This window comes from Varroa jacobsoni, unplaced genomic scaffold, assembly GCF_002532875.2.
Source record: "Varroa jacobsoni isolate VJ856 unplaced genomic scaffold, vjacob_1.0 scaffold_670, whole genome shotgun sequence".
NCBI lineage: Eukaryota > Metazoa > Arthropoda > Arachnida > Mesostigmata > Varroidae > Varroa > Varroa jacobsoni.
This window is the reverse complement of record NW_019213572.1, coordinates 257,687-285,025: the sequence shown is the minus strand read 5'-3', so window position 1 is coordinate 285,025 and position 27,339 is coordinate 257,687. Positions and strand designations below refer to the sequence as shown.

At 38.5% G+C, this 27,339-nt stretch overlaps 2 protein-coding genes and 1 long non-coding RNA gene across 15 annotated transcripts in view; 2 read left to right on the top strand and 1 right to left on the bottom strand.

Moving 5' to 3' along the window:
- Positions 1-9,452, top strand: part of LOC111262508 (uncharacterized) — a 34,738-nt gene extending 25,286 nt beyond the window's left edge. Inside the window, exons 3-4 of the mRNA XM_022836813.2 lie at positions 7,093-7,351; positions 8,424-9,452. Coding sequence (XP_022692548.1) covers positions 7,093-7,351; positions 8,424-9,236 — 1,072 coding nt within the window. The 3' untranslated portion in view covers positions 9,237-9,452. The remainder of the gene's footprint in view (positions 1-7,092; positions 7,352-8,423) is intronic.
- A 738-nt stretch (positions 9,453-10,190) lies between these two features.
- On the top strand, positions 10,191-18,178 carry LOC111262519 (uncharacterized). Its single transcript, XR_002681664.2, has 3 exons — positions 10,191-11,651; positions 12,975-13,038; positions 17,819-18,178. It is a non-coding gene; the product is annotated as an uncharacterized LOC111262519 (long non-coding RNA).
- A 7,358-nt stretch (positions 18,179-25,536) lies between these two features.
- Positions 25,537-27,339, bottom strand: part of LOC111262517 (acyl-CoA:lysophosphatidylglycerol acyltransferase 1) — a 54,458-nt gene continuing 52,655 nt past the window's right edge. For all 13 annotated transcript variants that reach the window (XM_086969183.1, XM_086969185.1, XM_086969188.1 and 10 more), the window contains one exon: positions 25,537-26,832. In XM_086969183.1, coding sequence (XP_086825309.1) covers positions 26,385-26,832 — 448 coding nt within the window. In that variant the 3' untranslated portion in view covers positions 25,537-26,384. The remainder of the gene's footprint in view (positions 26,833-27,339) is intronic.

Here is a 27,339-nt window from a genome sequence, read left to right as displayed (position 1 = left end):
CACACAGGAGTACATGAATCTAATTAACACTGTGTTTACATTAAGTGTAGGAAGATCTGTACCACACTTCCTCCTGCTCACATGTTCAGTTGCAATAACTAACCGAATAAGGAAAGCAATAATGTGTAATGTAGAAAGCAATTACTGGTTGATTTTAAATAATTAATCCCATGAAACCTAACCCAATCATTCACTTGGTGATTTTAGCTCATAAACCCATTATATTAGGATAGCATTCAAAACCTGGCATGCTTAATACGTTAGGTTGATAAAAATATATAGTATCTGGAATGGTAAGTTCTGAAGTGCTGAAGGGAAACCAATTGTTCGGACACCTTTAGTGCACGTAATATAGTGCACTTCGGTTTTCAGCGTTTTTATTATTCAAATAAACTTATTGGCTGGTGCAATCAATAGATAACTAGCTCCTTCTGCGCCATTGTTAATAGACGTCGATGCTGCAAGTTCATACACTAAAGTTATTCGAAGTATAAGTCAAAAAAAATATTGCAGTCGTTTGATACGAGTGTCAAGCATACGTCGCCTGCTTCGTATAATACGAGTATATCATCTACCTATTTAGGTTCCATTTACCCACTAGACAACGTGCTCAAAAAGCGTGTGCTCGAAATGGGTTGCATGCCATATTATTTAAAAAAAATTTTCAGAAGACAGTTCGTTGCTGATTTTGGCTATGTTCCGAGTTTTCTGCGATCACTAAAAAATCCGGAAGTTAAAGTGTTATCTATTCATACGAGCTTCCTCATGATCACTGTTAAATATCTATTTTGTTACTCGTTGGGCGATTGCTGTTTAGTACTGGAAAGCCATGAGTCACCGGTTGCACAACCTAATTTTTCGTTCAATTACGGTTTCCTTTCAGCAACTCCCCAGATAACGCGCTTATTATTATTACTGTACTATTATATATAATCGACCAGTCAAGAACATTTAGTTCACCACAATAAGGATATCTATGATCAGTATTATTACGCCTGCTCGGTGTTCGTTTGAGTGGAACAGACGCTTCATATCGCTGTCGTTTATCAAAGAAAATCGACAGCAAGACGTAACGAGCAGTTGTACGAAAGTAATGCGGAATGAGGCGCTTGGCCAGACTCGAGTCACTCGGTAGATCCGTCCGTGAATCTGGCTTAAGCGTCCGGCAATTCGTCGTTGCCAACGAACAGTTTTAAAAGTGGCCGCGCGTTGCAGTTTGTTGCTTCTCGCCACCGTCATTTTATCGATAAGGTATTGACTTTGTATTCACCCAATGAACCGTTTGTCCTTAGGTGCATGCAGTACTAGCGACATCATAGCACGACTTACTACTGCCTACTTAGTCTACCAATTATCGGGGGTACTCGTACAAAAGATGTACGCACGGAATGTCTCGTGCCGACTTAGACACAGCTGCGGAACAACGGGCTGGACCGAATAAATTGTCCACTCGTTTCGTCTGGTTGTCGGCGCCCGCTATGCTAAACTCGCGTTCTATCTAGGGCTGTCAGTTAGGCTAAAGTCTGTCTTGATGATCGGCTGTCTTTGTGACTGCTGCCTCGACCATTGTCCTGATTTATAATTACGTATCGAGTTACGTACTTGCTTTTTGATACTTCTTGCCCTGCGCTGTAGCTGCCTTTAAATTAGATAATTCACTATCAAATCCGTTTCCATTGATCAACTGGTCCCGACGCGCTTAATTTTCGAATTCAAAAGGGATGCTTGACGGTAGCACCGTCTGCAATTCCGTTTGAAAAATAGGAGCGTATACTTGCAGTTCAACTCCAAGACCCTTTAACGCACAGGACATAGTTTGTGTGTAAGTCATCAAGCATCGAAGATGTTTGCCATCCTTTCCGAAACGAGCAGCTAGGACTCGTTTTCTTTCAAACTTAATTAGCTCGTTATCATTTAATTTGTTAAGTGCAACACTATAACCCGCAACTCTGCGCCAGCCTTTGGAAGCACCGCTCCATCAAGGCGATTAGTTTGGCTATATCAGAAGCTGTCAACCGCTACACGACCCATGCGTTGAACTTGGATTGGAACAAACGAAGGAACCTCTGCTTTCGAGCGAATGGTAAGCTGGATAGGCATGGATGAGCCTGTATGCAACACGCGTCCAATCCAGCATGGCTGACGATTCGTAGTTCAGTATGACGATTTCCGTTGCTTTGGGGAGAGCCCTCGGAGATTTGTTACACAGACAGCTATGCGAGGTTCTCACGATGTTACATTTGTTTCTTGTTGGATGTTTTGCAAGCGATCGGATAATTATGTTACTGTTGCTGTCTAAGGTTTTTAATCTTTTAGCTTTTAGTTTAAATCTTTTAGCCGGGACACCATAACAGTTACCGGCAAGTCTCGTACAGAATCGTTTACTTTCAATAAACGCAAACCGAATGTAATCGGTTTCAGAAGTATCTACTATTGAGATAGGCCTCACACAGATGCCTCATTACACAATTAGTGTTCTTATCCGAACGAGACGACAAAGGAACAGCCATTATGTCAGAGCTCAGCGCCCTTCGTTGAGGGCGTAGCGCTAGCAGTATTGAACAAAAGCAGTTTGTGGCCACAGTTTATTAAAAGCGCTATAAAAACAGCCCACAAGGTAGGGACTGCGACAGAAGAGCGGGGTACGGTATACTGAAAACTGGGTTTGGAAGTCAGCTTTTGGGTTAGATAAAGTCTCAGAGGTGGCGTGCATAGGCCGGGCTTAACCTCACATAGTATAGTATATTTCAAATAGCAGCATACATGCAGTGTGCACATAGTGGAAGTATTGAATAATTGTTAAGCAACGTTACTGCGACAGGATTAGCATATAAGCATAACATAGTGGAACAGCTTAATTTGAACGATCGTAGTGGGGGGATCACTGAGACAAGGCGGAAAGTCTACCTATTGACCAAAGTAGAATAACTGCAGTTGAATTAATCGAGAAATCACTAGATCTATTTCGAAATTTGAGAAATGGAATAATTGAAATGGTAAAGCAGCAACTTGAACGAACCAATTGACTAATGTGGTAATGGTGGTGTGTAATTTAACTATTATCTATAATAGATTGGATATGTTTATGTCAACAGGCTGACGAGATAACTCCGGCAAGACAGCAGGGATGTTTTTGTTATTCTAAATGAGAATGGGGATCTCAGTTATATCTTGAGATACGTAATATCGAATCACGGATTTTTTACAAGGAAAAAAATGCCATCACCGGGACAGGAAAAAAAAGTAAGTTAGCTCAGTACTGCAACGAGATTACAGAAGCATTTTATTTATTTAAATATTGGGATTACTGCAAGAGCGACACAACTCTGGTGCAAGAGAGGCTAAAAACAATTTCTGCGAAATGCATTTAATTGTATCGGTATGCTTACATGTTACCTCGTCAATAAACAGGTTGAAATCAACAAATCGAAAAGGATTACAAAAAAAAAGTATCAAGATAATTTCGTATGTACATAATAAATAGCCCCTTTACGGCACAGAGTTTTTTTTACAAAAAAATTGAATTCTTGTTTAAATAAAAACCATCGCCTGAAGGAAACGGTACTAGCCGTTAAAGCTGAAAAGTATGAGAACTATTATTGACAATATTTTAGCTAAGATTACGCCCACTGTGAGAGAATTTTACAAAGTGCACCATGGATTGCGCAATAGTGTACCATGTTCTTCAGCTTTCCCTGATTTAAAATTATGCTTATAATCATTACCGAATCACGTTAATTGAGCGACCGTATTATCAACAAAATTTGAATAAGCAAAAAAAATATTAATTAGTTAGAAGTTTTTTTTTAATTCATGGGAGAATCTCGTGAGGGCATTTACAGTTTGCGAGCATTTTTCAGCGACGTCCTTTTAGAGGACAAACGTTATTGAAAACTGGAACGATCGGAGAGGAGTGGTTCCTGAAGGCGCCATAACATTCTAATAATGCTATCTGTATAATGCTAAAACTTGATCTTGGATCATAGGACTGGAAAAACAATAGTCCAAAAAACAATTGTCGGGCGCTTTCGTGCGATGGGAACTTAACCTCGTTTTGTAGGTGGCAATAGGACTAGCCTAACTGGCAAGCAATCCGTCGTTCTTTCTTTCGAACAAGGACAGAGCGAAAGGTGGTATTAAAGAAACTTGATCAGTTACAGGACGAGAGGTGCTACAACAGAAAATTACTCATTGACGGGGAGTATTCTGTACACGAATGAATCAACTGTAGAACGAAACTACCTTAAGGTCAATGTGTCATCGGGGGGCTGCGGAGGAACAAGACTGTCGTATGGCTTCACGCCAAGGGAAGTTCCCTTGGTGTGGAGTGGAATGAGCTCCTCCTGAATAAGTGGAAGATTAATGAGAAGGTGCGAAGTCATCAAAATGGAGCCACTATAGATTTCAGCTTGTGTCATTGACAAGGCTTCATGTGTACCCAAAGTTCTTAAAATAATACTTTTAAAGCAACTGCTCAAGGTCTTGTAAAATAAAGAAGTGACATGTCAGCCTATGACAACTTCGGCTCGCACTAGACAACGTTTTAAGTGTCACAAATGATTTTGACGCGGCTAGGGTTAAAAACAGGCAGGTCCTCGCACTTTTTTTAACCTGAAGAAGCGTAAAATTCCTTAGACCATCTTGCCTTGAGAATAATATTGGTTGAGCTCTTAAATATATACATATATAACATATATATATAATTAATAGGTTCCACAAATGTATAACAACGTATTTTTATGATCGCAAATTAAGTTAGAAATGTGGTGGAGCGCAAAGCAAATGAGTGGGTTGATAATGAAGAGTTTCTTTGGAAGAAGTGTCGTTCCCAGTCCTGTTGGTGATGTCTATTGCAGGTGTGGGTAAAGCAACGATATGAAGTCTTAGGCTTTCACAAAACCCTAATGATGAAGCACTGTAGAAAAAACTAGCTGGGAGGAATAACCGTTTTGCACGGAGCATTAATGTCCATAGTTGAGAAATTAGTAGAATAAGGTGTGAAGGTAAAGCCGCACAAAAGGAAGTTCCATATGAAGTAAGGCTAGAAGGTCAACTTTAGTATCTAGAGATTAGCAATGCATGGACCGAATCAACAATTTTTGTTCGTGTTTCGATTAAATATAACGGAATACAATACCGTGTAATCGGGGCGCGAGACGCTACTTTTGTTTATTTACTATCTGCGAAACCACATGCAAAATATCACCTTGTATTACTGTATGTACAACAGAGCCATGTTGTTATGCCTCTGTTGTATTGTATTGTAAATTGATTACGAATTTGCGAGAAATTTAACAGGTAAGAATTGTGTATCTTGATGTAGCGGGATAGCTTTAGGCCTAAGTTGTCATTATTACGAACTCAGTTTTTAGTTAGCTTGTTGCCATGTCTGCTAAAGTACGTAGAAAGCGCCGACTGACAAGGCACCTTAACTGACTAAATCGATTCAACTACAAAGCGTTAAAGCAACTGTATGGGGTTGTCGAAAAACTCAATAAGCTCCCAGAGTGTCACTTCTGGCAAACTACTAAGAGCTACCCATGAATCTGACACACGCAGAAACTGACGCATACCGCTTAAACGATGGCTGAAGTAGTATAATGGCTAGAACCAAAAGTTTGACAGCTGCAGAACTAACTGCCACCTAGAAAGTTTTGCTGACAATCGATTGCTCAATTTCAATTGATGACCCCCTCGAGCTAAAGGCGATAGTATTTTCTAAATTGACTAAACATAAATCTATGAGATGAGCTAACAACTAACAGAGACAGCAATGCGGCCTTGGCCCAAGGAGTGGCCTTGGCGGTAATAAAGGTGTGTACACGTAAACATGTTCGCTTTTTGGCGGTTCGTGAAAAAGGGCAACTATGGTCCATTGATTAAAAAACTAAAATCAGCAAATTATATGCAATGTATAGAATAACGGTGCCGGGGATGTGTAGTTTAGTGAGTACAAAATTATATCAGCGAATGCGGCTTTCTCGCGAACGTAAACTGACATTGTAATTATTACGTGAACACGAATAGCTAGTCCAGATTGACGAGTACTTTCCCGTTTTACATTGATTTGGCCATCGCTCCGCTGCTGTTATTGAGACAGCATAAAGGTAGACTAGATCGCTAAGAAAACACGAATGAAAGTCATAACTGTAGTGGTCTAAGGCTTGGACTGAAATATACAGAGTTTCTAGTTAAGCTTGTCAAGCAAAATAACAATTGCAACAAAGAAAAAAACGTGACGGAGAGATAGAAATCTATAAAAGTGCAAGTATATATGATGAGCTAGCTATAAAAGTAAAGGAAGTGTAAGATCTTCTAGTGTGAGATCTTTTGAATGTATTAAGAGTTAAAAGAACAGACGGTATCGTTTCAAGCACGATATGAGATTATCCATTTTTAATTTCGAATCGTTCTTAATACTTTACTGAGTGATTACAAGTTACCGTATTTAAAAACTCAACGGAATTACCGTATGATATTTCTAAATTAAAGTATAGGAAAATATGCAGAACAGCTGTTTATATAGGCGCTAAAAGTGTAGAATTTCAACCAAGTTTCAGAAACAATATTATTTTATATATACTATATAGAGTGCCTCTCTTACGTGCGGTAACACATTAAATATACTAAATCTATGTTACACATGACCAATGTATACATTACAATTATTACATCGAATGTGAAATACGTCTGGCTCAATATTAGCCTGTTTGTACTATAAAATATTTAAGCAAAGGGAACATTTGCAACAATCTCCAATCTGACACTGTTTTTGACATTATATGTTAATGTATACTTCCGTGGCACGAGGCCTATTTACCTGTACTTTAAAAAATCAACTTGAATTATACGAACGCTATCTAGCAGTCCTAGATATATATCGCTTATTATAAGTTCAACGTATATGTCCCGATGAGCGGGTTTGAAGTTAATACAAAATACTTTTTTTTATATAAAAGGCCTATCGTAACGGAAAACATTCTAATTTTTATTTGGAGGCCGAAATCTAAACATGCATTAAGAATATCAATTTTCTAATCCAAATTGCTTTTTGTATTGTATGAAATTACACCCAATAAACGTGGGGGTTAGGAATACAGAACAAGCCTCACAACAAGACAATGCCGGACGATCGGCCGGAGGTATGACGTCGGTGGATGAATCGTACCATTTCAAGAATAACGGTAGCAAACGTGTGACGTTAAGCGGGGTGCCCCCATACACTCGCGTATCAATTGGTTTAGTACCTAATCCCGAGCATGAGCAAGGAGGCAAATATTGGATCTACATCGGAAGTACCTGTTGGACTGGTTCGAAAATCGGCAAACCATCTAAAGTACATATTCTTCCGGTAAGATTGTAAACCATAGATATATGCTCACAGAAATGCATCTAAGCGTTATGTAACTTTTACACAAATTTCAGTGTTTAGCTCTCTGGAATAAATCAATGTTATTCTCATTGAGCTTTATCACTCTTCGGATGCCTGACTACTGGATCTGAGACAGCTTGTGCACTTTCGTCTACGCAGAAAACGGATAAGAGCTGTACAAAGCCCATTTCCTGTTTACCATTTGTAGGTGACACAGCGCACTCATTTGCAAACACCAAACGCCGCTTATGTTAAACTGGAAAAATCCACAACATGACAAATGCTGTTCACGTATTTTTAAAGTATTGGACGAGGAGAAGAGATTTCTTCGAAACACATCAGAATCATAAATTTGCAATACCTCCACCAATTCTAAGAAGCTAGCTCGTCTTAAAATACAATGGATGTATCAGGGAGTCACATTAATTGATACTTTGGAATATAAAATCAATTCTTTATATCCTCTTGATTATTTTTCACAAAACATGTAAATAGATCGTTCATCGAGATACCGTTGTCCTGTGTGTCGGTGCATTAAGAACTTAACTTTCTATTCTGTCGAGGTTGTGAAAGCTTGCGTGCACCACGAGGTATTCCATTGATTACAAAGAAACAGTCGATAGTTTGTGTTAAATTTAGACTGACTTTTCCAGCGCTTCTTTTCACAAGATCATCGAATTTATTGCTCTTATAGAGAATTGTACCCATTTCTCGTTGTCGTGATTGCTGTCACTGCCTCTAATGTAGTCCAGGTCCTTGGAACAAGCACTCTACAATCACAGCATTCCCCTGATGACCTGTTGTCCGTCGTGGATGTCATTCTGAATTATTCGAGTACGCTTGGTGAACCAGCATATTCGCCGATCAATGAATTTCAGTTAAACGCTCTTAGAATTATGTTGGATTATATATCGAAATAAAATTTTTGAGTATAAATGAAACCTCACCACTCGGATAACACAGTTAAAACGAGCTAATTTTTATTATTAATATTTTAGTAAGAAGCCGTGATGTTCTATTTAACAGCTGCATTCAATTAATCTATTTACAGACTTCAGCGTTTACACATCCTCTTGTTGAATGGTCCGCGCCACTTAGCCCGAACGGACCAATTGACGGATATGATTTTAGCTGGTGCGTTATGCCAACTGAGGAAAAGGTGAAGAGATCTACTAGAGACGTATCCTTGACACAGAAATCGAAGAACAGCAACAGCAGCAGCGTTTCTATAGCAAGTGAACAAGGACAGTCAATTGGCCAGCATAATGCACAATATCAATCGGGCCAGAATGGGCAGGGAAGTCATTCCCGACGGACACAATCTGGTCAGGGGGGGCAGTCTTCGAAAGCAGGTCTTCGCCAGGGAACAATTAAAGGAAACAACAGCCACAGTGGGAACACGCACAATCAAAGTCCTTCGTTAAATGAAAGGGCGGTTTTGACCCGAGGTCAAGGTCAACAGGTTTCGCAATCCCCTCACAATAGTAGTCAAGGAAAAACAGACAAAGTTTCTGCGCTTAATATAGACAATAATTCAGGTGGTATGAAAACAACAATAATATCGACAGTTTCAAGTACGGTCACAACGGCTACCAGGGCCTTGCCGCCGCCGCCGACGACGACGACCCCAAAACCGGAGGCAAAATGCGCAACGAAGGATATTCCCGTTAACCCAGCCAATGTAGATGTATTTAAGGGGTATAAAGCGGTTATTGAAGACTACGATCCCACAGCTACATATCGTGTATGTATACGAGCTTACAATTGGAAGGGCACTGATAAGGTTCATTCGGATGAAGAATGTCATATGCGTTCCGAAAGAGCCCATTTCGAACGGGAGTATTTCGAAATGTGTCCACAGTGATTTATAAACGTTGCATTACTGTAAACTCGATCTATTCCACTCAGATCAGAGTGCCTAAAAAAATGTACTCAGTTGCAGCTGAGACTTAATTACTTTAAACGAATAAGCTGATTCATTTAGTTATGACAAACCTATTATGAATATCGAGAAGAGTATACGAAGTAAGCCTTCTACTTATTTGTAAAGACATAATTAAGAATAAAAGATTTGTTTTAACTCTGAGTTCGTTTTTTTCCAACTTTAAAGGCTATTTTTGTCCACTCTGGACTTATTCTTCGTATATTCCCCGTTATGTTGTTAGCTAATTTTCTGTAATACAGCATAACTGTTGTACTTAAATTGTCATGATTACCATCATTTAGCTTGCCTTAGCCAAAATAACGTTGTTGTTATTTGTTGTCGAGAGTTGATGTCAAAGTATATGCTCTTTAGACATTACATTGTGATCGCCTCTATTAACTTCCACCCAAGAAGTCATTAGGTAAAGCTTTCATTTGGTAAATATCTAAATCTTTCATTTTTGGCGCAGTCTGCATATATGGAATAATTCAGTACTTATACTTTAATCTCAAACGGGTACAATTTTTAAATGATTACCCGTTTGAGATTAACTTTTGCTTAGAGCCGATACTATACGATAATGAGTGATTGCATTCAACACCTAAACGAATTGAGAGTGAGAAGCCGTCGGAATTAAGCTTATTATTTCTTTACTTACTTTCACTTGTTACGTGTACGTTTCTCGCTTAATTTATATCATCTGGGTGGAGAAAGCTACTCACTCAGGAGTATCATGAGTAAGTTATCTCAATCCGTTGTTTCAAACAGTACCTGTATGCAAACAACCAATTTACTCTCGAAAAGCTTATAGCATTTCTTGTTGTCCATGAAGTAAAATTTATATACATAGTATTGTATTCAGATATCAGCCGTTTCATGCAGCTCTATTTTTTAAGGGAAAGTATGCTGAGATTTAGTAGATTGCAACGAAATTCTACCCTCTCTACAAACCCCTTGCTCACGTAATGAGATGTATTTAAAATGGGGTGCTGAGTAAAAGCGACTTATATTAGGTAGAAGGCCAATATGATTATTGTGAAATCATCTTCCACAAATTGATTGAATTGTTTTTGGGAAAAACAAGACTAGATATAAACGACTTGATACTTTTATCAATTACGGCGAAGTTTGTGAGTGTCTGTACTGCATAATAATTTTAAGTGAGCTTGAAACTTTCTGCTACCGCAGTTTCCAGGAGAGCATATCGTATGTCACTACCATTGGTTTGCATACACATGAAGACAGATAATGCAAAGACAGAAAAGCAAGTGGCGACACAACTTTTAAGAGTGTCTCCACGTCATACAGGATTAATGGTAACAGCGAGCTTTGAACGCGATGCCTACTGCCAAGGTGGATGAAAGAACACCGCCTACAGAACGCTACCATAAAAATGGGACCGTAGCGATCTCACAGGCTACAAAGCGTCTAAGGAGCAATCGTGTGCATGAAAAGCCCGTTAGGATGAAAAAGGAGATCAACTACCCCGGGATTACTGTGGCTACGAGCAAAGCACATGTTAAATGTATGACTGGAAAACGTTAAGATACGCCTCCAATTTGACAGGGCTTATGCCGTGAATAGGTGGCCTAAATAAAAGCACCAGACGCCTGCTAGCTGCTCTGGTGGTTTCACTTGTATGTTTGGTCCCAAGGCAATGCAGCACGAAGGAGCATGCAGCGTCGTACTGTAATCGCCACTAGGCGAGACTGTGACGAGCGACTTCAAAACAGTGTCTGAGGGAGCCCTGCTAATCCTTGACAGGATACAATTTTGAGATTACTTTGCATAGAGCTTGGTAATAATGGACAAAGTATTTGACAACACAGAATCGGGCATTTGTGGAGCGATAAGGCCGTTAAGCTTTAAGTGGGAACAGATGAAAAGGTGGACGCGCTTTCCTTAGCCCTTCGAGTGATCTGACCAACCTTTTAAGAAGCGTATTTACCACGTGACACAAGTATTTACAGGTTGTGGTCAGTTCCAGCCCTAAATGGTCATACCATGTACTGCTTCAGACCGCGCAAAAAAAATCCTGCCAAAGGAAGCCAATTGAACATCTGTGAAGAATGTGATCGGACGCATGACCTAATCCGGAAAGGAGTAAAAAAAGACTTTTTAAAGGGATGATAAGACGGTAACAGGAAATCGACAAAGAGAGAATAAGTTCGTTGTGAATTTACCTGGAACCAGGCAGCCAGGTTGTCTGAGAAGAACGACTCATTTCCCCCTCGGGGTCCTCGAAGTTAGATGTGTAATAGTGCCAAGCCTCATAAAGAAGACGAGAAGTTGCGGTTTAGCGGGTATTAGCTTAGCTAGCAGCTAAGCTTTCATCTATCCCAGAAAAACTATTGAGTGAGTCGCACACTCAGGCCTTTTTTTATGTAATAACTCTGGGTGTACTGGTTATGCGTAAATGCATTCGGCCATATCTCTGAATTCTTTTAAGGGTAGACGATTTTTTGATCATAACGTTTACAAAAATTCAAAGGCTCCACGGCTGCAGAGTATAAACATTCTGCGCTCGAATATATCGTAGTGGTAATGCAACCTCCTATCATGTTGCAAACGCTTCGAAACAGCGTGTTGCAAAAAAAATATGTTTAGATTTTAATCAATTAAGCTGTTCTACCGCTATAAGTACGTTACATAAAATAAAAGAAGCATATAATAAGATAGGTTTCTCGTTAATAATAACAATAATGTAGCTTTTTAAGTATTATTGTTTTAACTCACTTTTTTGCAGTCAAATTTCCCAGGAACGAAATTTCTACACTTTGATCGGAACAAGGTAGGTAGTATTTTCTTAGTAACTGAAAATCACTCCAGGTTTTGCGATACCGATTAATCTGATAGATACGGTGAGGTGGTACAGAGTAAAACCCAAAAAGGAAGGATCAGACCTTCAAAGACGCAAATAATAATAATCCTTACTCAATTTCACTAGCTTGTATTAACATTTTCTTCATATGGAAGCTTGAAATCTTTTACTCGAATACTGATAATTCTAGCATAATAATAATGACAAGTAATTCATCGTAATCTCGTCATAACTGTACCGCGTGAGGAGAAAATTTGAGTTAATGAACACAGCAGCTGGTTCCATGTTCGCGGACAAAACAATAGAGATCTATGACGCATTCATGGCATACAAGTACACCTTTATTAGTAGACAGGCAAGTAAATTAAAAAGCAGTTCAGACTTCCCGAAACCATGCGGCAAATCCATGAGAAAGTACGAAGGAAGATAATAGATATCATTCGAGATTTTTACTTGATGGGTTTGGAGTGAAAATGGTATGCAGAACATGTGGTTTCTGTTAAATGGTCTAGAATTGTGGCTGGGAAAACCAGTTACATTTTTCTTTATGTAATGCTTTTGCGACGTTTAGCAGACTATCTCTTTATCCGCTTGCTTGATCTAATTGAGCTTTTAGCGATCTTGTTTACAGGAAATTACTTCATCTATCTCCTCGTGCATGCTCTAAAAAATCAACATTTAGACTCAATCGACTGTTTAATCAAACCAATAGAGCAGGCAACATAGTGACGCTCGATTTTTATTTGAGGAAATATTTTCTCGTTTCTGCTGTAAAATATTTTTTTACATGTACGAGTTTCAGGAATTTGTTTTTTGTGACAGTCGCTTTCTGACTCCTTTCCAACGGGTTCTTTCAGTTAAAGTGTACCGTTTGTTTGGGGCGCTTCATAAGCTACAGGGATGCTACGCCCAACGCGTAAGGTAAGTATATCGAAGTGTATCTATGGCGCCAGAAATTGTAAAAAATTGAAAAAGAAAGTGGCTCACTTGTATCCAGGCAGTTAGGTTGTGTGAAATTAACTTGATGGATGTCAAAGAGTTGTTTTGCGTGTATGGCCTAAAGTAGTTCCTGTAGTTTGTAGCAAATCGTGTGAACGCAATCAAATTAATTTTACGGCTTATCAGAGGCTTAATTTTACGACAGTTCATTTTAGTACCTATTCAGTTGTTCCACATCGCTCGTATAAGCTAATCCGTGAAAGGTCGCTGAATCAAAATCTGTCATAGAAGGAACAGCTGAGAGAGTTGAGTTAGAAATAACAGAAAAGCGTGTCAACTGCTATTTATATGCGAGTGTATCCCGTATTCTCCCGAAATGATGGCATCACAGCATAGCTCGTTAACTTTCGATTCTAATTATTCACTGTTACACTTTATTATTCCCAAGAAAACACCGATTAGAATTTGGTGTTCTTAACGGTGTTATGTGTAAACGGTAAATTTCGCGTCACATCTTCCGCCTGTGTGACATAGAGGCTCGACCTTCATCTTAAGATCTACCGTACAGCGAGGCATACAAACTTCACCCTTTACCCAGTGCGGTTTTGTTTCAATACTGGTTAAATCATAAAAAGGGGACGTCTCTTTTCAAGCAACGCAACGGTGCCAAAATAATTATATTTTTTGTTGTTCTTCCGACTTTATCATTTTCTTAAAGTATTTCGTATTATCACCCCCTTTCTTCCCTTATTCGATATAGAGTTACTTGTTACTATTGATTTTTTGCGTCAAGTATAAGAATACACAATAACTGCAATGTATGTACGCAACTATTACATAGAGTTTGTTTCCTGTCGACAAATTTGTTTAGAGACTTGATTCAATTACTACACTTTTCAAACTAAATGTTAGAAAACAATTCATATTTGAAAAATGCTTGTAGCAGGTTACCAGGTTAGGCGCAAGATACCTAGATGACGGCCTGAACTACGAAAAAGCGCCACCGTAAGTCAATACCATCTATTAACACAACAATGCTAAGAAAAAGACGCCAATAAAGCTCGTCTTTTTAAGAGGAGCCGAATATCGGTATATCACTTTGTGCCTCTCTTCCTATATGTGTAGACAAGCGATAAAAGAGTAGATTTTCCAGTTTGTTACAATAGATCACTACAGTTCAGAATAACGTTTGTTTTTTGTAAAAATTTATTACCGAAACCGGGAGTCGAATGCAGTAGAACCACGCTAGTGTCGCACATACGAATGACAATTGTCATTGATGAAGCTAAGGCTGAGGCGATTGATCAAAAACTTCTAAAAGATTGACGCATTCACAGATAAATTGAGGCTAGGAAGGTTACAGACGAACGTACGAGTCGTAACATCGGTGTAGTGCGGAGCAGTGTGCATGTTGATCCAAAACTTCGACACGACGTCGTAATTAATAACTAGGCCTATCAATATAATTTGAAGCGAGTCCTTCTTAGGGTATTGGATGCGAGCAACTTTTGGTTTCAACAACATGGAGCAACTTACCACGCGGAAACAATGAATTTAAAACAATTTTTGCAGACCGACTAATCGAAATGCGTGACAGTGGTATCGAATGCCCGCTTAGGTCCTGCTGTTTGAGTTCGCCCAGTTTTTTCCTTTTTTTTTTTTAGGTCTACATGAAGGACAGTGTACATCAAGCAGCACTGAAAACAAACCACGGCCTATGTGAAGTGATTCAGCAAATCGATGTTGAACTGTGCAAAGCCGTGACTCTACATCTCTCGAAATGTACCGAGATATGAAAGTGGCTTCTGCGAGGACGTTTGGCCCATACTATCTTTCACGTCTCATTCAAATTAAACCTCTGGGTTACGCTAACGTAGAAATAGGAACAAGCGGCAGAACCCGCTTTTGCTTTTACTTTTTGAGGCATTGAAATACAATAGTGCTTTTTAACGCAGCTTACACGTCTCCTCTAAGACTTCCAATGTATTCTCAAGGTCGGGGGTGTTTTGCTGAATAGTCTTTGTTTACGCTTATTTGTTTTTCATCCAGCCATCGGACTCTGTTATGTTACTTTGGATAAGAGGGCTCGATTCTACAATTTTGATCGCTGTAATCGTGCCGGTTATTATGCATAAACTTTACCTCGTTCGTTTTGCGTTGACCGTCTTTATAGAGCTTTCATGAGCCTAGTCACTTTCTTAATAAATTCTCTCGCCTCATCCATAAAAGGCGCTGTTCTAAGCAAGTTAACAATTATTTACCTTTTAGCTCTTTCTAAACATGTGTAAGTTCCGACTCTCCTATTGGTTTATAACAAGCTACGAGCGTCTTACCTTTCTGGTGATTTTTTACGTACACAGCTGTTTATTTCTGCCATAGAACTTTTAGAAAGAATCCACGATTTCAGATCGTATCCTGCGATTTTGAAGATCCAAGGTTCCATTTAACATAGGATGCTTTTACCTGTAGAGTCGCTAATGATTTCCTGTAACAATCATTTGCAACGTAGTCGTTGGCGTGGAGTTTTACACGACTAAATTTTAATTTTAAACAGCAAGGAGTCATTAGCGAAAACTCCGCCATTTTTAGTACGTTAAACTAATGTAGCGTTAATTATAGGGTGATAAAATAAATCAACGACAACGTTTAAAATAATTTAAACAGCGGCAACTCCATGACATCGCATGACATTGGTATGGTTGTTAATCGTGTTTCTCTACGAACCCGCTGCTCGCACTTAATAGCTTGAATCGTCTGCTAGATCGTTTTTCCAATAAAAAATTTGACTGATTTACATTTACTTTATAGCGAATTGCTTAAGAACGACGGTGATGTTAACATTTTTGACCTCTTTCAGTTAACATTTATAAAAAGACGAGGCTAAAGACCTTTTTAGTGAAAAATCAAGAACGCGATAAAGTCTTTAACAATCCTAGAACTAGCCGAGACACTCAGAACAAAAATAATAATTTTTATCATTCGGCAAGCGTAGCGGATTTACCTAAAAATGAATGCCGTAGTAACTGAACAAGCCAAGTTCAGCAAGCTTTTTTTGAAAAAAACACAAGGTGAAAATGCAACAACGATAGACAATATTTTTTGATAGTATATAAGAGGAATAGCATATAGAAACGTGTCAGCGATAAAGATAGTCGTGGAAGTAATCCATAGTAAACTTATAGTCCTCTATCGAAAACAAATGTGCGATATGGGCTCAATTAATGCTCTTTGTGGTAGGATTTAGTAAGCTGTGCTTAAAATGAGCGTAGCATCGGCCGTTCACGCCGAAAGTGGACTTGTGCTCGTCGTCCCCTATTCCTCGTAGAGGATCTGGTGCTGTAGTTGACCTGTTGTATTACCTAAGCTTCATGGCGCGAGCCATGAAGCTTAGGTAATACAATATAAAAATAAAGACATAGCACACAGTCGTTGTCGTATTCTAACAAAAAGATATCTGGCTCGCTTAGTTGGCCTAAAACATGTTTCGTTCTTGACTAGGAATGTTTGTGAAAAGCAAGTAACTGGCATGCAAAGGTAGTGTGTATAAGTTCATTAGTAACGAGCTGCATAAAAATTATTTCCACGGGTGGGTCTCACAAACAGCGTTAAGATAAACATGCTACGTGCACAATGAATGTACAAGATCAACTTCTGCGATCTACAAAAAGCCGCGACAGATCAGTTACAGCAGACTTAGTGGCAACACATGGTCCTATGTGTTTCCCTGAAGGTTCAACAAATATAACGCCGTTATCGTCAGTGATTTCGAATGCGCCTCACAAACCCTATCTGTCATTGTTTCAGACTTCGTCCACCGTGCCAAAGTGCAAACCTCAAAGAGTAATTAATTCTATGCGCTAAATTCGGTATTTAATGGAAATAAATATGCTCGCCTTCAATGTCAGCCGCTGGAAGAACGAAACAATTAATGTGAGCACCAGCAAATTCGAAATGAGCAGGTCACCGTTCAAATACATAAAAGCAGATGAATAAGGAAAGTTGTTTGTAAGGCCCCCCCCCCCCCCCCCCCCCGCCAGGAGTATGGAAAAAAAAAGATAAACATTCATCCTTTACCTTCCGCTGAACGTTTTCCTAGAAGCACATTAAATAAAATCAACACGCAAGGAGACCCTGTGTGCGAAAGTTGTGACTTAGTTCGCATACTCGATAACTGTAATAAATTCGGATGTGTAGATAGAAGAAAAAAATAAGCACAGTCACGCATATAGGAGAGAATGTGATCTCATCGCTTATTATCTAAGTTGAAATACAGTTATAGGCAGCCATAGTCTTTTAGAATAAATATGACACAGAATTCGGGACTGAACTAATTCGAATGTTGAAGTTATGACACGAAATTTTGTTGTTCAAAATATACGTCAGGTCTGCAATGTCAGACCTGAACACTTTTGTTCTAAACATCTATTTGAAAAATGAAGTTAGAAAAGGCATCGGAAGATACGAGTGATTCGAATAACTTTTACATTGCATTTTTTTTGCTAGTGACAAAAAAGCCTTGAAAGTCACCTGAAGCCGCCAAGCTTTATTGCATTTAAATGCTAGACCGGAGAATCAAGCAGAAAAAACAAAGCTGTCATAATACTAAACGCGTCTAAGTTATCTAACTCAGACGCGTGATTTCAAATAACTTTTTTTACGTTACGGCACAACGTAGAGAGGACCAGCCTCTCTACGTTATGCCGTTGCTACAGGTTTATTGCAGGTAGAAAAATTCTTATTATACATTGGTTGTGTGCTTCAGGTCCAGTTTAATTCGTGCCTTACGAACACAGTACCGCGCGCCGTGGAAGCACTGTGCTTAACTTAACTGCTGTGATATTGGCAAATGTCGTAGTCGTGGAAAAGGAAAACCTCTCTACAATTAAAATGATACTGGCTTATTCAGCATAAGGTTGATTACCGATCATATTCTCATACCTGTAATCTCTAAAATAAATGAGCACAATACCCCTGTGTTTGAAGGTTCAAAGTATTGGTTGTAAAAGGCCAGGCGTTCATTTAGGTAGCTAAAATATGGCCGCATCTGTCGAGGTAAATAACAACAAAGCACGTTGTCCATCAAGGTCTACCGATTAGTAGCCTTAAGCTAAATAAAGCTTGGCCTATTAAAAAATAATCATAAATAAAAATTATTACTTCGATGTAGCCGGACGATAGAGACGATAGGAGATGATAGTTCTAGGAGAGACGCTTACCATCTTGTGAACGCTGTAAATGACCTGTTAGATATAGATTTTTGTTAGATAAGTGGATCCGTCGTGCATGGGTGGTTTTGCAAGGGAATATATTTATCCGTCTACCGCATGTCCGTGGTAAGAGCAGCTTGAAGGGTCAATAATGCTTGTTATTTCGCAATAAGCTACTCAGGATCGACTTCCTTTCAATGATGACGCTAAATGAAGCGTCACGAATATCAACTGCTGCTAGATTAGTGTATTGTAACATTTTCAATACTGAAATCTCATTGCGCCTATATATTGTTTTCAAGCTAAACTAGGCCAATTTACTCGCCACAAAAATGTCTGCGTTATCTATTTTTATTTCAACTCGCTTGTGAAGAACACAGTAAAAGGAATGTGTATAAAAGGTGACTGCATAGGGTGCGCCGAAGGTTAGTCTCCTATTTCTTTCGGATCGGAAAACAAAGGTTCGAGGTTCTGTGCACGTCTTTACTCTCAGGTTAGCTTAGCCCCCGAGGCTTTATTTTGTGTTATTTGTGAAAAACAAGCTCAGCCAAACTTTTTCTCAGAAACCGCTCGATATGTTTTGCGTAGTTTTAAAAAATAATTCAGAATTAATTTCGTTTTTGGTGCCGTTTAATCTATATTGTCCTTCACATAGTTCCACAGGAAAAACTTGCTTATTGATTGAAGTTGTAGGAGAGTATGTATATTACTCCACATTACAGTCCGGATGAATTGGCTTTAGTTTATTTACTAATGAGCCCTTTTATTCAAATTTCTTCGTCAGTCGCCTCAGTGTTACTTCCGTCAACGGGAAAGTTCTGTGCGACGCTTGCGAAGTATAACTGTAGTAGACTTCCTATTACGATAATTTTTACAACAAACTAAAACTATTCAGCATTCCGTCATTTCTATACGCAAACGCTACATGTTTATCGCTAGTCCAACAGACATGGGGGAGATGAACAAGGCAGAACGCGGACATTTGGTACTCTCTATAGAAACAGCTTCCTATTTTATATTTAAACCTATGTAAAAAGTAAGTAAATAAAAACTGCCAGTAGCCGGCCGGACGTCTTCTAGTAGTATCGATTTTTCTAGCTATTTCGTTTTTTAGATATTGATGAAAACTCTGATTTTTTTCACCGCATGTCTTATTGCTTAGATCGCCTAATTTCAAAAGAAAATACTTATTCCCAAAATTCGCGGGCAGAAGATATTTCAGTTTCTTAACCATAATTACCACAAAGTATATTGGAGCTTTTAATAAAGCTATGTTTAGTAGCTTTTCGAAGCGATGTTTGAATAAGCGTTGGAAAGTTAAATGGAAAATCGTTGGTGCTGTTCTCCTGGAATAGGTGATACATGGTCCAAGTTGGTTACTTTGGCAACGATAGATGATCAACAGGCGCGCGTTATACTGCATCGTTAGTTCGCCTTCAATGCTTTCCTCTGAAAGGGGATATTGATTTGAAGATTCGGCCTTAAACTATACAAAGCATCCATCACTGTTCAAACTAAACTCAAAGGATTGTTCCAACAGTTCTATTAAAGACAGTCGTTTTAAAACCGTCGACTTGTTTGCAGTTGTATTTGATTATCAAGTGATGTCACCAAAGCCGTTTAATATTCATTGAAAATTTTATGGTAGCTTATGGGCACATGCTATACATATGCGCATTGGCACCTATATGACCACCATAGACGCAATATAGGAAGGCGTAAATGCATTTGTCCGAAGATGTTAACTGGATATGAAGACCGGTCGAAATACCTTGTGAATAAGCGTAGTCAAAATGCTGCATTTGTGGTGTACCTGGCCATGTACCGTTGTTTACATTTGTTCCAGTTCTGGTTGGGTAGAATACAGTTGGCGTATGATACACCAGATTAGTATATCTAAGTATCTACTGAGTGAAATAGGTACTATTTTGAAATTTAGTGAGTCGAAATATAGTTAGAACGGAAACATTTTAGTACCTATAGATTGAGCAGATCGTAACGAGTAGTCCCTTTGACTACCCTCTACCAAACTTCTTATACAGGCAGATCACACATCTTTACATTAAAATAATATTTGTGATTCTAAACATTTTCGTATACGTTTGCGAAATATTTATGAGGATGTTTACGGATGTTGTTGTTATTCTAGCGGTTATGTGCATGGCAAACGCAGCAAGATCACTTATGGTAAGCTGTATATTCCGTGCTTTACCTTCATTCTCCGTGGTAAAATTGGATATTCTTGCAACATTGGCAAATATAACATTCTGGGATAGAATATGATATTAAGGTGTATTTATGGATTGAACAAGTTTGTCAAACTTGTTTCTCTCTTCTCTGTCACTCAAATGCAATAAATTGTTGTGTTTTAGTGTTCTATTTTTACCTAGGTGCTGTTAAGGCTACTTTAAGACAAAAACAGTTCAGGCATTGGTTTTTAGTCGACTTTGCCGACGCATGAGGCAAGTCAACGTCAGATATTGTAGATTTTATCGATTGCATAGGACGTTCTATATCCTATACATGAAAATAGGAATTTTGGTTTCACAAATTGGCATAAAAGACCTAATTTATTTAGGTCTTCAATGCAAGTCAATTTAGGGGGTATTTATGCGCCTTTGGAATCTATACTCGAAAGAAATGTAACGATAAATAAAGAAAACGACAAAAGTTCATTAGCTCTTTTCCTAGAATGTTGTAGGTGTCGTGTAAATAATAAGGCTTACTAGATTTTTCGCTAGAGATTTCCCTTTTTCAGGCGTTATAGCCGCAAGGAGTTCTATCGAAATGTTTTTTTCTAGTATTTGTTTCTTAAATTTGCTTTTTCGAAGGTGCGCGCTGTCAACTTCGTATAGATCGAAAACGTTGCTCGTGAATTTACTGTGTGAGGCCACGCCATTCCAATTTAAATAGCTTATGGCAGTCAGCGGCAAACTAGCTGCAAAAGCTTGGGTTGTCTCCCCAATTTGTCTCTTTGAATTGTTAAGGGTAAACCAGGTCAAAATGACAAACGCCCCTAAAGGGATCTCATTTATATTTGGTAAACCATGATTTTTTCATGCATTGCTTGGATATAGGTAGCCTACCCCGAGCTTCTATTAGGACGTGGTGTTGGGGTTATCGCTGCGCCGTTCTTGCGAATAATAATACTATACATTATTCTAAGTAGAATAATGATATAACGAAGAAGCAAGACACAAATTGCATCCAATTTCACAATGAAAACACGAGAAAAATAGTCTTTTCTCCGCGCAGATTACAGAGGTTTTCACGAATATATTAGCAACTTCCTACGCAACTGTGTTAGTAGAATGGTATTCGTTAACGACTTGCTATAAAACTGCATTCAAAGTGCCCCGGTATTATTGTCACGTTATAAACAAATGCCCAATGTATAACGAGCTTTGTATTTACTTCTTGTGTTCTATAGCTAGCAGGGTGGAAAGATGACCTCCGCCTTGGTCGGGCGGTCTATTGCCTGACCCCGTATCACTCCTCAGTTTAACATTGGCGTACGAGCTAGGTGACAAAACGTTTTTAATCGCAGCGATTCTTGCAATCCAATGTTTGCACATTAGTATTTTGCTTGACTGCACTTCTGCTCTCATTATCATGACCATTTTTCCTTGTGTTGGCCTCGGGTTTGCCGCCAATGCTATTCCGACCGTCTACACGAACTATGTATACATTGGTAAGCTAACCATAAATGATAAATTATATGAGGAGAGTTGTTTTCGTCAAGCTGCAAAGTTTGCTGAGAACCTGCCAAAATACCACTGGACAATATAAACCAGTCAAGAAGACATGTAATAAAGTACAGATCAACTATTCCACATCAGCCTTAAAACTGCTCAAAAATTATAGTAGCTTGGGCTAGTACTTCTTCAATACTGCTTAATAAAGTCCTACACATTGCGTGTTACAGTTTTATCAGGAATCAGGATTTTTTTTTATAATATTAGATTTTAGACGGCATGCAGAATACTCATGAATAGTAGAATGGATACATTGTTTAAATAAGGGTAAACTTGCAATATTCGCTAATGTTGTCTGTATAGCTCAACGAATTGCATTAGCTAGTAGCGCAAACCAATAAGCCCACTCTTTTGCAATGAATAAAAGTTTTTTCTTTTATAATCGATATCGCTGTTTATATGAACATACGTTTGTATTGAACATCATTTTTATCAGTAGCTACCTTACAGCTGCAGACGTGCCTATAGGTGCCGCATGAGACTTTTCTGTAAATCTAATGCATACTATTATGATTCTAAAAAGCTGAATTAAAAATAGGCATCCGACTAGAATTATGGTGTTGTAGTAAAGTATGTCTCCAGGCCTTTTTGTGTCTTCCCTGAGGAGTATCGTGAAATTGAGAAGACGTTACCCGACAAAACACTCTATGAAGATACTCTTTTCAGCAGAATATTGTGGCAGGCCCTTACAATGACCTTTCTTGCAGAATGGGTAAGCACTAGATAATCGATAAGGTGTATCAGCAAACGAAATGACTAGTGATGTAGTACATTTATGATTTAACGGTCTCATACTTAGTTTTCGATGTGTGTCGCGTTTCTTGCTCTATTTTAAAGTAATCGTAACTTATGTAAGCTGTTGTGCATGTATATGTATGTGTGCCTTCATTTGGACGTAAACTATTCTTATAATGAGCAAAAATATGGTTACTCGTCACATATTAGTGGTGGCCAGGTGATGGAGTACTAGCGGATGTTGACGACAAAGAATCTGGGCTCTCAGTGGGTAGCTGCATTAACGTCTATTGAGCATGGCGTACAGTTAGCTAAACATCGATTTCAAGATGTTACTGGTAATTCTGTGCTCTCATAGGAATTTAAAGATGTGGTTCTATGAGTCCCTTCTTCAAGCCACGGATTGAGATCAAAACATGGGATAAACTTAGATGAAATATTTACTTGTTAAAGACAACACAGTGGCACCGTGTATGAGTGGCAGCGCATACTGAACGCGTAAAAGAACTGACCTGAAAGCTTCCATAATGACGATGAATTTAAATTGAAACCACTATGATCTACCCGTACGGGACAACTAAATGCACGCTCCAGGTCTCCATATTTTCTGTATCGTGACTAAGGTTGCGTCAGGTCAACTCCACTGATTTCCGAGCCGACTGTTTTTTGATTTCGTTTTCGAATTAACTAACCGTCTTCCTGCGCCACATAAATCACGCAAGGCATCTTACCGAAACAATCAACAACATTTAGGTATATCCGAAATTGCCAATTTTTATAACGGTTGCAACTTTTTAAATCATAAAATAAGTTCAAAAAGGCTTTAGTAAAGTGCCGAAGCTAAGCTACAGGTGAGGAGAATGAGCCCTATTACAACGAAAGTATAAAAACGTAAGTTAAAGAAGCTAACCTACAGTTGACTGTCTACGCGATTGACCCATCATAATATAGGCACTCAGCTCTCTATATGATCACCAGATCACCGTCTGAGAACTGCAGTTTAATAAAAAAAAAGTATATGTATATTTTTATCATATAGAATTATGTTAATTGAAAAAAATAAAAAAATGTTCTTTGATATTTCAGATGACCGGTCGCAAATATCAACGATAATTTCTTATGCTCCCTTTTGGCAGTTCTGGCGGCTCAGAAAGCTTCCGTGAAGACAGTTACGTATGGTAATATTTTCCATCTATGCTATAGTCGTCATGAAGGTATACTGATTCCATCTAATCGAAACCTAGAATTTGATAAAAATCATAAAACATCTACGTTAATGATCTTGAACTAGAAATCAGTTAAACGCAAACGCGTTTTTTTGTATTGTGCAAATAAAACGTGTGCTAGGTTGTCGTTGCTTTCCATAATAGGGAAAATAGCTCTACATACACTACAGAGCAAGACTGGACATGGAGAAATCACCTAAAATTTATTGACCTGACCCAACACTAGTATATAGTAATAAAGATATTGTTAATAAAATATTTACCTAATATACTTTTATGAAGCTGCGTAGCATCCATCAATCAGCATACTGAATTCTAATTCTACACTCAACCACAATTTTTCCGTTTGCTCAGATTTAATTAAGGCCGATAGTTATCTGCAAACTTAAAAAGCCCGCAGTGTACGAGGTACAAGGAAGGAGGTCCTTTTTGTTTGAGACTACTTGCACCTGAAATGAATGATTCGACCAATTAGGGTTATATGACATTGACGAGGACCTGTCAAAACCTTTTTAAATAAATACAGCAGTTAAATAACTCGTAAACCGTTTCGAAAGGATAAACCGCTGTCATAGAAAAGCATCTTGAATTTACTCAAAAATTAAAAGTCCCAGTTTTCCATAGAACAAGTGAAAAGCTCAGGGGAAATTCGTTATGGACGACCTGTACAAACTATACTGAGAGATTATTTCGTACCCACCATATTTCGTAGTCCTCGTCCCGACGAGTTACCACCTTTTTCCGATCATTGGCGAATCATTTCGTAACTGACTTGAAAACTCAATCGGCCAACTCTTCCAATGAACAGGATTGAAATGGTTGAAAGATGGTAGAGTAACACGGCGTATAGATAATAAATTGATCTGCTGTTAAAGTTTAAGTGGCGAGCTACATTTTCGCTAGGTTAAAAACAGTCATATTGTAACCTCATATTTTAAAAACAGTCGGGCTTTCGGAAGAGGTGTAGGTGCATCATTTGCCAGCAAGCTCAACGCACATCGTAACTGTCGTATTTTCTAGGTACGAACGTTTTCGAGACCTCAACATCAAATTTTTTATCCTTCTAATCCCTCCGAAGTCAGCTTTATTAGGCACATCTTTCCATTTAAACCCAAAGATGCTCCAAAAATTTTTTCGTTTAGTATCTTCCAACTACTCTGAGGCTTCTGGCGTTTGTGATTAGTGTTTATAATTTTAATAACTCATTCTTTGACCATTATGGACTCGCCATCTAGCCATGCTATAATTACTTTTGTAATATTTCTTGGAAAAGTAAAGCAAGTGTTTTTCTAAAGAGAAACGTGAAAAAGTTTGATATTTTTCAAAAATTCGAATTATATCGAAAATATACGAGAAGTTTATAAGAAAGCATGGATTTTATATAGGAGGATATATTTTGTAGATTAAATTATGATTTGTCCATCCGGAGTGTTTAATCAATTTAACCAAAATCATTTAATAGTCAAAGTTGTTCTATTTAACTAAGTCCAGCCGATTACACCATACGCAATCAAGGTTTACAAAATGCTAGCATAATTAATTCAACAAGGCATATACTACTTTTGCTGTCGTCGTTAGTCACGACTTTATTAAAAACAAAGTTATTTACATGGTTAGGTTATATACAGACCGCTCTCTTAATCGTTTCTTACTATTTTTATTGTGTTTAATAATATATTGTTTTTGCTGAACTAACGAAAGAATCGGCACCGAGCAATTTTGATTTCTCTTGTTGGACCACTCAATAACCTCCGACAAATTTGTCCACCAATGATCCAGAATGCACTCCGCAAGACTAAGTGCTTGACTTTGCCAGGTGAACTATACTTAAGCTATATCACCTCATCACCACTGTCAGACATTGACGAACGAATAAACAGATCATTTACGTTACTTTATGACAAATGATATCACCATTTTTTGTAATACAACGGCTCCCATCGCGCGCCATCTCTCCTCATAGTTGCAACTACAACATTCAGACATGCGCATAGCGGAAACTAACAGCTGGCCACAGGAGACGGTCACCGTGCAACCTTTTCATTATTCCGTTCAGGTTTTTCCTGACTATTTATTCTTCCTTAAAATGTTAACTTTACATTTAATCTCAACTTTGTTCCTCTGCTTTTTGCTCTTACGTAAAGTCTTCGACACAATAACAGCTTACCTTCTTTCTTATACAGAAATAGTTTAACTTACAACAACTAGTTCGTATATCAATTTGGTTTTGTTTGTAGACTACTTTCGATGTTTTACCCATCCTTTTGCGGACATAGATGCTCATGTCTCCATCACTGTACATTCGCAACAAGGCTTAATACCAGGCTTCTTTACATCTCGGATCCAGTCGAATGTAATGAGAACGACAGTGCACTATTGCAGTGCAGGGTCGGTTTAGATTCCTACTAGCCAAAGACGACGGCCTTAAGTGATCGGTAGAGATAGAGATGAAACATCGAGGACAAGATCCAGCAGACATGGATAAATAACACGTATACATGACTGAGCTCAACCGGCCTGGGCCTTTCGGCTCTCGTCAGAGGAGAAAATTGTTCGCGACGATTAGGATCTACGGCAGGTCTGGGTGCAACCACTTCCCGTTCCATAGGTAAATTATCTCGACTTTCATCGACGAGAATAGCGTGACGCGCACCTTCAATGGAACGCTCCGATAGACTGTGACTGCTACTTAAGGGAATACCTGTACTGCACTCGTCCTCTGCATGCGCGCTTGGAAAGCTTCCGTGTTCATAAAAGTGTTTCAATAGCTGTTCCTTCTCCACCCAGCGTTCATACATCCAGGCAATCAAGGCATCACCATCGCCGAAGGGCACATCTTTCACTGCGTACTTCCTGCAAGTATGGAGCCATTATCAGTTCCAAAATATGTAAGATCTGCTTCACTTTAAAATAAAATCATCACTTGATCTGGCTATATATACATGTACATGCATACAGCCTAATATAGGTGCTCAAAATGAAATGAACAACTCTTTTTTTGTTAGCATATAAAGTATAATCACGCAACTCTGTAATAAACAACGTTGTCTTGAAAATCGATTTTCAAACTTGAATTTAAATCAAATCATAGCTTCGGAAAAAAAGTTATGCAAAAAATACATTGATATCACATTTGAAGTATTAGTTACTATGGCTAAGCACAAATGATATATCTGAAATCGTAAAACTAGTCTAAGCCTTAAAATTACGATCGAGTCATTAACCCGTTTGCTGTCAAGCGCATCTAATCTTTATTACAAAATTGTCTTATTTGGCTAAGTTTATTTACTTATCCGCCGATTAATATAAGAACATATGCCATCGACTGCATTAGATAAGCCAACACGTATACAGTAAAGC